This window comes from Scardinius erythrophthalmus (assembly GCF_964197995.2).
Source record: "Scardinius erythrophthalmus genome assembly, chromosome: 20".
NCBI lineage: Eukaryota > Metazoa > Chordata > Actinopteri > Cypriniformes > Leuciscidae > Scardinius > Scardinius erythrophthalmus.
In genome coordinates this window covers 12,531,367-12,543,418 of record NC_138240.1, presented here as the reverse complement: position 1 = coordinate 12,543,418, position 12,052 = coordinate 12,531,367, and the positions used below count along the sequence as shown (strand labels likewise).

The 12,052-nt window shown below is 38.0% G+C and overlaps 1 protein-coding gene across 1 annotated transcript in view; it reads left to right on the top strand.

The window, feature by feature from the left end:
- Positions 1-12,052, top strand: part of nphp4 (nephronophthisis 4) — a gene marked incomplete at its 5' end in the record, with an annotated part of 186,049 nt that overhangs the window by 116,741 nt on the left and 57,256 nt on the right. The window contains 2 exons of the mRNA XM_081348752.1: positions 472-601; positions 11,634-11,689. Of these exons, the coding sequence (XP_081204878.1) occupies positions 472-601; positions 11,634-11,689 (186 nt within the window). The remainder of the gene's footprint in view (positions 1-471; positions 602-11,633; positions 11,690-12,052) is intronic.

Below are 12,052 nucleotides of genomic sequence, written 5' to 3'. Positions count from 1 at the left end.
CTCCATCAGTGATGATGAATAAATTTAGACTGAATTTGTGAGGATTTCACACTCTAGAGGTCATACTACCTGGTTGCTTGGGTTTGTGTGGAAGTATGAAGACCAATTACATTGAGCTGAAGGTTATGTTTATGTCATACATTAGCAAAGAGGTTATTTAAAGGTCAAGTGTGTGACCTTTAAAATACCCTCCACCCCAAACTAACGCCATTGGATGATACCATTTTGCTGTGCTGGGCTGGTCGGGAGCTATCAGTCTGCAGATGGCTTATTTATAGTTATGAAGAAAGTATTTAAATGTTGAAAAAAATGACACACTTTGGTTTTAATTAGGAATGGAAAAGAGATTGAATTGTTTAAACTAGGCAAAACTAGGTTGAACAGTTGAGAGAAAATAAACAAAGTACTTAACATCTGGTAAACATTCATGAGTACAGTCCCTTGAAAGAAAGTTTTGCAATTTTCTCACAGACAAATTCAGGAAAATGTGTCATCAAGTTCAAGTTTTCATCTGGTGTGGAAGGAGCTCCTTGCAGCACGACATTAAAAGTGAGCCACCGGGAAACATCGCCACCTAAGAAGTTACTTTCAGCATCCCAAGGTGAGTTAAGGTTTATTGTTGTTTTTCTGCTCAGATGTGAGACCTTTCATTTGTGCCATGTGCGGATTTACAAGGCTGTGTGATACCCCAGCCTGAGAGGTAATCAAAGAGACTACACAGAAATTAAACATTGCTCTCAGTGGAAGGTCTGCATTCATTGCTGCTACATATCCAGACAAGTGTCTTGCATTAGTCACAGAAATACAGGCGTTTTAAAGTTATTTAAAAAAAAAGTTATATTTAAAGAATATACTTTTTTTTGTTGTCTCTTTACTGACTATTTAAATGTGCAGTGTAAATAAGCATGTAAAGCTTCAGATTGCTCAGCTGTGTTGGTTGAGTTGTCATACCTGTCCATCTAATGATGCACAAAACAGGTTGTTTCCTGGCTTTATGTAAATAGGAGGTTAACAATAAGAAGATACTCCAAAAGTTCTTAAATTTTGAATCTTTACCGGGCATACAATACCTTTCAAAAGTCTGGAGTCAGCTAGATTTTCATGATGGATGGATGTGCTTTTTAGAGCTTCAAAAACTCGGGCACTGTTCAATGCCATTATAAAGCTTGGAAGAGCCATGATATTTTTTAGTATAACTCCGATCGTGTTTGGCTGAAAAAAGAAAGTCATACCTTGGATGGCTTGAGGGTGAGTAAATTATGGAATAATTTTCATTTTGGGGTGAACTATTCCTTTAAATTGATGAAAAGTGACAGCAAAGACATTTATAATGCTATAAAAAAATTCTATTTAAAAATAAATGCTGTTGTTTTGAACTTTCTATTCATCAAAGAATCCTGAAAACAAATATCATGAGCAGCAAATTATTTCTGAAGGATCATGTGACACTGAAGACTGGGGCAATGTCTGCTGAAAATTCAGCTTTGCATCACAGGAATAAAATACTTGTACGTTCTGCACAAAAGCCCTAAAATATGTCTACTTTGACTCAAAAGAGTTTATTTTCAACGTTGTAAATAGAGTAGACATATATTTAAGTAATATTTTATTTAAAAAGTATTATATTATATATTTAAACATATTTTAATAAAGCTTATTCAGTCTTTTTGTCCTTGTCTGTCAAGTATTATGTACTGTTTTCCCATAAACAGATTTGTGTATAATGTAAAAATTCTGAAATGAATTGTTGTGGATTTGATCCTGAATAGTTTGAAAAATAATTGCCATGCCCAAGTGAATCACCCCTAATATGTTAGGGGGAAATAATTACAACATTAATTACTACTAATTACTTCTCCGTCACAATCTCTGCCTTCCAATTAAAAGGAGTTTTTGCATATCACTCATTTCACAGTTTCAGATAGAAATCAGCTCATGGTGGGTGAGATGTTTGGAGGTTGGGGGTCTGACCCACCAGCACGACTTCTGCAGTGCTGTGCGGGTGAAATGTGCTCTGGTCAATTTGAATCTCTCAGGTTTTGCCAACTCATATAGTCAAGGGCAGAATGAAAGAAGACAGCAACATATGCTCGCTGTCTTCTTTCACTCTTGCTTTTTTTAAACTCCTCTTCACTTGAGCTGTACCTTCTTGGGCAAAGAGGGCTGAAGCTTGTGGCCTGAGGGCCAGGCACTCTGCCAAGTCTGTCATTTCTCTATCTCTCTTTTCTGAGGCATGGACTCCCTACATGCATGAATCTTCAAATGCCTTATCATCTTTCTATCTCTTATTCTGTCTATGAGATTTCTTCATTAGTATTAACGTAGCGTGGATCAAAACATAATTTAATTGAGCTAAATAATGACATTTAGTCTTCTGTAGAGCTGCTTTATAGCTGATTCGAATTTGTTTCATAATTGATGAACTCAGCAACATGTCAATTCAATTGAATCAACATTGAAGTGACCTGTGCTGAATAGCGACACTGTTGTCTTCTGTAGAGCAGCTTATTGCTGACCAGTCCATGAACTTTGCACTATTATTGAACTGAACTGAATCAACACTGAACTGACCTGAGCTGAACAATGACACTATTGTCATCTATAGAGCTGCTTTATAGTTGAACTGAGTTTGTTTAATGACTGATGAACTTTGAAACATTGACATTGTTATTTAACCATTAACTAAATAACTCAACACTGATCCAAATTGAGTTGAATGACACACTTGTCTTTTTAGAGCTGCATTACAACTGAAATTTTATTCTATCCATAATTGAAGAACTCTACAACATTAAAGGTTCATGAAACCCTAAACCAAATTTTCTGAGATTTTAACTTGAGTTTTGTGTGTTGAACATTATAGAAGTCAATGTTTCCATCTGTTAGTTTTGATTGCATGAGAAGGCTTGTTCAGTTTAAACCTTTTTGCACTATTTTCAACTTCCGGGTTTAAATTAATCTTTGTGTCAATGTCACAGGATGTGATGTTTTCTTGTAACATATACATTGATGACTCATCTGTGTCTCATAATTATTAATGAGACTATGTGTCCCTGGCCCTTTGGCCAATCAAACAGCTTTAAAAACACCAAATAAGACTCAAAAGTTAACAGCATGTTTGTATACTGTATATATTCAATGCAGAGAACAAATGCTGAAACAGGGTTTCATGACTCTTTAACACTGGTATTTTTCTGTTTATAGCATTAAAGCTGCTTTGAAACAATCTGTATTGAATAAAGCGCTATGTATATAAAGGTTACTTGACTTGACTTGACGTTAACATAACCCCCAAACTTTACCAGTTACCATTCAGATGGCTTATTCATAGATTACTTTGCTTATTAATAATGGTATTTTAATGTCAAAAAGGCTTAAAGGCTTTGCCTTTAAATGATTAAAAACAATCTACTACCAATGAACACTGATCAAACGCAAAAAGATCGCCTGTGATTCTGCCCTTTAGCCAATTGTGCACAGTTTTTACAAATGCGTGATTTATAATGAATGCATGGCAGTGAGAACACCCATGCATATTTATGAGGGCTGTTTTCGTAGTGCACATGTCAGCAGTTCGATTAGCCCGTGTGAATCACTGCCGACGTGGCAGCCTGTCCATCCGTATTACGCAGGAAGTCAATCAAGATTTGATTGGTTCTGTCTCAGGAGATCTCTTTTCTGTTTCTAATAACTTAGGAGTAGCTGATCCTGCCGATCAAACTGTAAATATGTGTGTTTAATTTTTTTTAATGCAGTGTTTGATGTTATTTGTGATGGGATTTCTGAATGCATTTAGCTGTCAGAAAGAGAGCAAGATATGAGATAATTGGTCATCACTTGTCTTTCTCTTCTCTGTTCTGTCATTTGAGGATTAATGAGAAGAAACATATTGCAGAGTTTGAAAAAGAAAAAAAAACTCAAAATTTGATTAAAAAGGTGAGAGTGAAAGTTACACATGCAGGAGGGTGTGAAGAAAGGAGAGGAAGTGTAAATGAGAGGGGAGGGTGTCGGAAAGTGAGTGAAATAGAGAGAGGAAGAGTGTTGGATGGGGTGATGAGTTCACACATGCAGCTGAAACAGATTGAGCATCAGACGGAGGCATGACTGAGAGACTTGTTGTCACTCAACAGTGTGGTCACCTTCACTCAGCAAGGAAACGCCACCACACACGCAGCCACATCTCTGAATGTCCTCTGTGACTGTTCCACTACAGAGACTGTACAGAATGTTATTTTAGTGTCGTTCAGAGAACGCATGTCATTCATTTCTGAATATTTAAGAATATTCTGTAGCTTGTCAAGTCAAATCAAGTCACCTTTATTTATATAGCACTTTATACGATACATATTGTTTCAAAGCAGCTTTATAGTGATAAACAGGAAAATAATGATCAAAAAGTCTAGTATGGATACTTGTTTAAGTATCCATACTAGTGTTTGGGCGATATGGATTTTATATGGATAGATAGATTACTGTTCAAAAGTTTTGGTAATAAATACTTTTATTCAGCAAAGATGCGTTAAATATATCAACAGTGAAAGTAAAGACGTATAAAATTACAAAAAGGTTTTCATTTCAAATAGATATTGTTCTTTTGAACATTCTATTCATCAAAATATCCTGAAAAAATTAATCACGGTTTCCACAAAAATGTTGTGGAACTGTTTTCCTCAGTGATAATAAACATATAATAATGTTTTTTGTTAACCAAATGTTAACTTAAGACATAACAGAGAAGGTTTGCTTGAATACTTGCCAAGACAGATATTTTGAAAAACTGTAATTCTGTGTATATGTGTATAACGGGATCGCACTGTCTGAGCTGTCTTTGTGCAGATCCTTTATGCTTCGGATCTGTCAGTTAGCACGAGTAAGATAGTTTTGTTTACATCAGCATGAGTTTGAAAATCACATTTCACTGGTTCAGACTCATGTCATCGAGAATTCGCTGTGAATATTCACAAAGTTGGAATGCTGCACTTCAAAATGATACCAAACTTGTGCTGAGGGGAAGGACCAGTCGCCGAGAAGCGAGCTGTGTAAAACGTCAATTTTCATGCACAAGGGAAAGGTACTCATCTCAGAAAACTTAAAAATAAAAATACTTTAAGATGTTTAATTGCTATTTGGAGCATTGGGATCGCTAGACGAGGGCTTAATAAACTAATTTTTGTGAAAACCTCAAATTCAACCAAAATTGTCATATATATATATATATATATATATATATATATATATATATATATATATATATATATATATATAGTATGTCACAAAAGTGAGTACACCCCTCACATTTCAGCAAACATTTTAGTAGATCTTCTCAAGAGACAATACTATAGAAATTAAACTTGGATATATTTTAGAGTAGTCATTGTGCTGCTTGTACAGCAGTATATATTTACTGTCCTCTGAAAATAACTCAACATACAGCCATTATTGTCAAAATAGCTGGCAACAAAAGTGAGTGACCCTAAGTGAACATGTCAAAACTGTCCAAAGTGTCAATATTTTGTGTGAGCACCATTGTTATCTTGCACTTCCTTAATCCTCCTGGCTATGGAATTCACCAGAGCTGCACAGGTTGTTGCTGGGATCCTCTTCCACTCCTCCATAATGACATCACGGAGCTGCTGGATGTTAGACACATGTTCTTCTCCACCTTCCGCTTGAGGACGCCCCACAGGTGCTCAATAGGGATCAGGTCTGGAGACATACTTGGCCACTCCATCACCTTCACCTTCAGCTTTCTCAGCAAGGCAATTGTCATCTTGGCAGTGTGTTTGGGGTCGTTATCATGCCGTTCGGCCCAGTTTCTGAAGGAAGGGCATCATGTTCTGCTTAGGCCTGTCACGATAACAAATTTTGCTGGACGATAAATTGTCCAAGAAATTATCGCGATAAACGATAATATTGTCGTTCTGAGACCATTTTCATTTAATATAATTATAATGGCATAATAATGCAGGTACACCTTTTCAACGATCTATAAACTTTTATTTCTAAAGAATATTAAACATTGAAAACGGAAAACATTTTAAATATCCAAAAAATTAACAAAACAACCAAAAACAATGAAAGCAATGGACTCTTAGTGTCTGTTAACAAAATAAATGTCTGTTAATAAATAAAATGGATGTAAACAAAATTGCACTTCAAAAAATATTAGGCTAAACATTAGGCTTTAGACATTAGGCTTAAATAGTGATACATTCCATAACAGGCAAAACTGACAGTTAGGACCTTTGAAAACAAATTTAAAAAAGCCTCAACAAGCCATATCACACAATTTTGCACTGTTACTCCTGTTACTTTGTCCTCCTGTTACTTTGTCAAGTGATTGTGTACTGTCGGGAAGACGGAGACGCACTTTATTGCGTGTATGCTACGCACTGAAAATACTTGGTTAGGATTAGGGGTGAGGAGTGCGTGCGTATTACACGCCATAAAGAGCGTATCATATGCACGCAGAAACTAAAACTAGGCGTATAAATGGCACGAGAAATAACATTCGTGGTATAGATACGCATTTTCATGTGATAGGGCTCGCTGTCGCAACTCACAACTAGCGTCTTCTCTCTCTCCCGGCAGTAGCCGCAAACAGTCCCGCCGGCGCTTTCCCAAAGACCATGTGACTGACAAGCGCCGCGGCGCCGCCTCCCCACACAAAGACCATGCAACTGACAACAAAGAGGGTTCACTCGTCCTACACGCTAAAGAACCGAGCGAGAGTGGTCATCCAGTCTCTTTGGTAGAGAGAGAGAGACGAGGAAAACAAACAAGCATGCAAATGGAATTATCGCGGCCGGAAAAATTATCGAGCTCATTTTTTTATCGTGCGATTAATCGACTTATCGACTATCGCGACAGGCCTAGTTCTGCTTCAGAATGTCACAGTGCATGTTGGAATCCATGTTTCCCTCAATGAAGCGCAGCTCCCCAGTACCAGCAGCACTCATGCAGCCCCAGACCATGATGCTACCACCACCATGCTTGACTGTAAGCAAGACACAATTTTCTTGGTACTCCTCACCAGGGCATCGCCACACATGCTGGACACCATCAGAGCCTTCTTAGTCTCATCAGACCACAGGACATGGTTCCAGTAATTCATGCTCTTGGACAGGTTGCTTTCAGCAAACTGTTTGCGGGCTTTCTTGTGAGCCAGCTTCAGAAGAGTCTTCCTTCTGGGACGACGGCCATGCAAACCAACTTGTTGCAGTGTACGGCGTATGGTCTGAGCACTGACAAGCTGACCTTCCGCTTCTGCAATATCTAAAGCAATGCTGGCAGCACTCATGCATAGGGTTGGGTATTGGTTGGGTTTTATCCGATACCAGTACCTACTCAGTATTTTTCAAACGGTTCCGGTGCTTAAACGGTTCTTGAACCGGTACTTAAGAAAACTAAACCGCACATACTTTATAAAAAAAATAATACCTCTGTGTCTGTGTGTGTGTGTGTGTGTGTTTTTCTGAACAAGATTTTTTGATTTCTGATTAAATGAAAAATTGTGCCCTTTAAAAGGCTACTGATGTAGCCGAAAACACTTGAGTTAAGATCAAAATTTTGTCTTCTCATATTATGACTTTTACAAAACAGAGAAATATCTGACACTGAGCAGAAATATTTAACACACACAGTATAGCCTCATGTAAATATACTTGATATTGATATAATTCATACTTGATATGCAAGATTTGCAGTTGGCATTAAAATACTAGACTTACCCGAAGAGGGACACTGGCAGCTGAACTTGAACTTTAGTCAAGCGTGTCAGAGGTTTTGGGTTCTAATCCGCATATGTAGTTTTTTTTTTTTTTTTTTTTTTTTTTTTAAACTGATTATGCTCATCAGTGGTTGTATATCAAGCAGGGACACTTTGTGTCCATTATATTTTGAGATTTCACCAGAACGAATAGATATGAGGCGCCGTCTAGGGCTTAAATCAAACTTCATTCACGCACATATGAAACCCTTGCATACACATATACTAGGTAGTCACACATACATGTATACTGCTGAAAGCTCAAACTAATGCATAAATGCACAATGCTCACGCACACACATGCAAACTCTACACACAAGAGACGCGAGGAACTCTCCGCCCACATACTCATCTGAGACGCGAGCACACACACACACACACACACACACACACACACACACACACAAACTCTCCGCGCACATACTCATCTGAGACGCGAGCACGCACACACAAACTCTCCGCGCACATAATCATATAGACGGCGCCTCATAAATAGATCGATCTCCGCAACGTATTGAAGCGCGCGTCCGAGTGACAGTGCGGTGTGCGCGAGCCAAGAGAAAACACTGTATCCGCGTCACTGATCGCAGCGGCAACGAGCACTTTGATCACTTGATTTAAAAAACACATTTCAGCGCTAGATCGTCACTTATTTAACAAACGAACTAAATGAATGCTCTGCTGGTTAACTGGAGATGTTTTAATATTGGATCATTCGTGCCGCGAGATGTTAGGGGGCGGTAAAAAACGTCAGGCACCGAAAGTTTCGTTCTTATTCGGTCTGGTTACTACCGTTTACGTCGGAACCGGTTCCCTATTGGAACCGGGTTTCGGTACCCAACCCTACTCATGCATCAGTTTTTTGAAGCCAGCTTCTGCACCGGATGCACAACACGAGGACTCAACTTCTTTGATTGACCCTTGCGAGGCCTGTTACGAGTGGAACCCGTCTTGGAAAACCTCTGTATGACCCTGGCCTGTACTGTAACTCAGTTTCAGGGTGTTACCAATCTTCTTATAGCCTAGGTCAACTTTGTGGAGAGCAACAATTCTAATTCTCAAATCCTTAGGGAGTTTTTTTGCCATGAGGTGCCATGTTGAACATCCAGTGGTCAGTATGAGGGAATTGCACTCAAAGCACAAATATGAATTGCTCTAATACAAGATACCCAAATTTGTATGGTCCTGTCCAGCAGATAAAAACATGAACATGATGAATAGGACATGTGGCTTTGCATGGTTAAACGACGTACAGCTATTATCACTTAGGGTGTACTCACTTTTGTTGCCAGCTATTTTGACAATAATGGCTGTATGTTGAGTTATTTTCAGAGGACAGTAAATATATACTGCTATACAAGCAGCACATTGACTACTCTAAAATATATCCAAGTTTCATTTCTATAGTATTGTCCCTTGGTTAATTAGAGTCTCTCATTAGATCCCTCTGATTAATAGAGATATTAATTATTAATGTTCCCTTCACAAACTCGAAAACCATCAGATAGGTTTAATACCTGTTGTTCCAGACAGGAAGGTGATCCAGCTGACAAAGCACATCAGGGTGGCTGAGAGTTCTCCTTAAATAAAAATCCATCCAGAACATTTACTCAGTCAGGGTTTTGGGAAGTCACAATAGCCTAAAGCGCAAGCCCCTTCAGGCCAGTTAACCAGGGGTTTCACACTAAATGGATGGACATGTCAAGAGTCTCACATTCAATAAAAAGCCAGAACATTAGAAAGCTACTCCTTGGAATTGGAAACCATATAATATGTAATTTTTAAAACCGATATGGACTTTTGTGATAGGTTATGGCTTTACTTTAAATTTTAAAGGACTGATTTATGTGCACTTATTTGTTCCCCTATGTTCTATGTTGAACACAGATGGTTTAGCACATTCTGTCTGTGTTGCATAATTTCTGTTGGTGTCAAGTCCCAAGAGTCCAATTTCAAAACTCTCATAGGATTTCACTGTTGTCAGGCGCTTATCTTATAAAAATCAGTTACCAAAAACAAGAGTGAGTCATAAAAAGTGTCTGGTTTAACATAAGGCAGCTTATGACCTTCTCATCCAAGCATCTGTAATTGTGTTTAAAGAGATTTAGATCAGATGAAGGAGCACAAATGCGCATTGCAAATGAGAATCTGTCATTGAGCTTCCTCATACTCTGACTGTGTTTATACCCACTATTAACATCCGCCTGGGGTGATCCGATCACAGGTGTTCAGATGAGATGATCGACAGTTTCACAAGGTTAGTAATGTGTGTCTCTGACGCATTAAATTAATGATAAGGGTCAGTAAAGACTTTACATTTTTACAAATATGAAACATTTTTAAAAATTCTTTTGAACTTTTTATTCATGTAATTTAAATAAATAAATTGCATTTAAAAAAAATATTAAAATATAGAACAGATATTTTAAATTGTAATATTCCACAATTTTATTGTATTTGGTCAAATAGATGCAGCCTTGGTGAGCAATGACACATCCTTCAAAAATGTAAAAAAAAAAAAAAAAAAAATGTACAGACCCCAAACTTTTGAATAGTGGTGTACATCACTTATTAAAAGAGTGTTCTTCTGTGTTAATAAAGCACAAAATCAAAAGAAGTAAAAAATCACCCTATTTATCTCAAAATAGTCAGATAGTCGCTGCATCAAATAATTTTTAGTCCTTTCAAAGCCTTAAGCTTCAATCCCATGTTTTTTTTTTTGTTGTTTTTTTATTGACAGGTGAGTAGGTGGCCAATTGAAGCTGTACGTGACACACACCTGTACGATGTGGTCATGTGCATTTTTAATAACATGAATCATCAGATAAAAACAATCCGGATGCTTTTTAGAGACTGATGTTAATTCTGGGTAAAACAGGGTCTCTGTGAGATATTTTGTATAGTGGCATATAGAACTGACCTCATTATCTGAACGAGGGAATGATGGTCTGTTCAATGAGACTCTGACCTCTTCTCTCGCCCAGCCCAGGACCTTCTACCGCTGCCAGGCTTATGTGACAAATGTGATTCATTCAGTGGGTCATTCAGGCTGTCTTTACACCATGAATGCAAATGAGCAGTCATTGGCCAGATAGCCAAAGGCCCTGTCACAAATGCCACCCTGAGTCCTAGCAGTCCACATTTTGGTGACATAATGTGGTGTAGACTGGAATAGTAATCTGCTTTGGACAAATGGGACTCATGTTCTCATGGTCTTCACTGACACATTGCTTCACAGCCATTGTAGGATTAAGGAATGTAATGAAAAAGAGAGAAAATGTATAGTTGCATGGTTTTGAGTTTTAATTTTTAAAATAGGCAACGGAAGTTGCAATAGTCTTTTTAAGTGGCTTCTCGAACAAGAAAAAATGTTGAGTGGGATTTGATTTCATCCATCTGGAATTGATTGGTGGGATTGTGGTTTGCTATTGCTGTGATGTCATGTGTGTGGCAGGTTGTCCCGCCATCGCGCCAGTAAACACGACATCAGGGAAGAGAAGAGATGTTGTAGCAAGATGAAGGGGAAGTTACTTTTATTAAAGAATATAAGGGCAAATGTATTTTAAAAAAAAATAATGATGTACATGAATAAACCATTTATAATAAATACTGCTATATCCCAAAACAAAAGAAAGAAAAAAGAATTGTCATTTTGATTTCACGGTGACTTTAACCTTGAATCATTTAATAATATTTTTCTGTTGCCATACGAGTCATTTAGCAATACCTCAACTCAACGTGACATTATTTAACAATTTGAAACCTGTTGTGAAGGAGATATTTCAGTTTATGCAAATATGAACAATTGAGGAGCAAGTGAGTGTTTGAAGTGCTCTAATTTTTATTTTATTTACTTGACTTTCAGATGAACGCATCTTGGAGCCGACGGCTTCGACGCTGCAGTCTTCACGCGGCCCAGCGGTAAGTCACTCGAAATCTTCACACTCTAAATTTCTCCTGTTCTTTCCCAGGGTGCAGTTTGCTTCCTTGGCACCAGAATGGCAGCAGTTTTAGAACAAATTCTGATGTACCCCAACTGTGATTTTGTTACGTCTCTGAGAAACTGCGCTGGATAGAATCAGAGCAGCCTCATTGCTGTGTTCTGCTGACCCAAGCACATGGGCGCTGGTTTCTGGGAGTTACGGCAGCATTTCACCATGAAAGCTCGAGAAGTCACAGGGAGGGTTTGCAAACTGAAGACAGAAGTATTGAAGGCCAGGATGGAGAGTGTATCACTATTCTTCAGATAGCACACTGTGTTAACTTTTATCACTTCCCACAGAC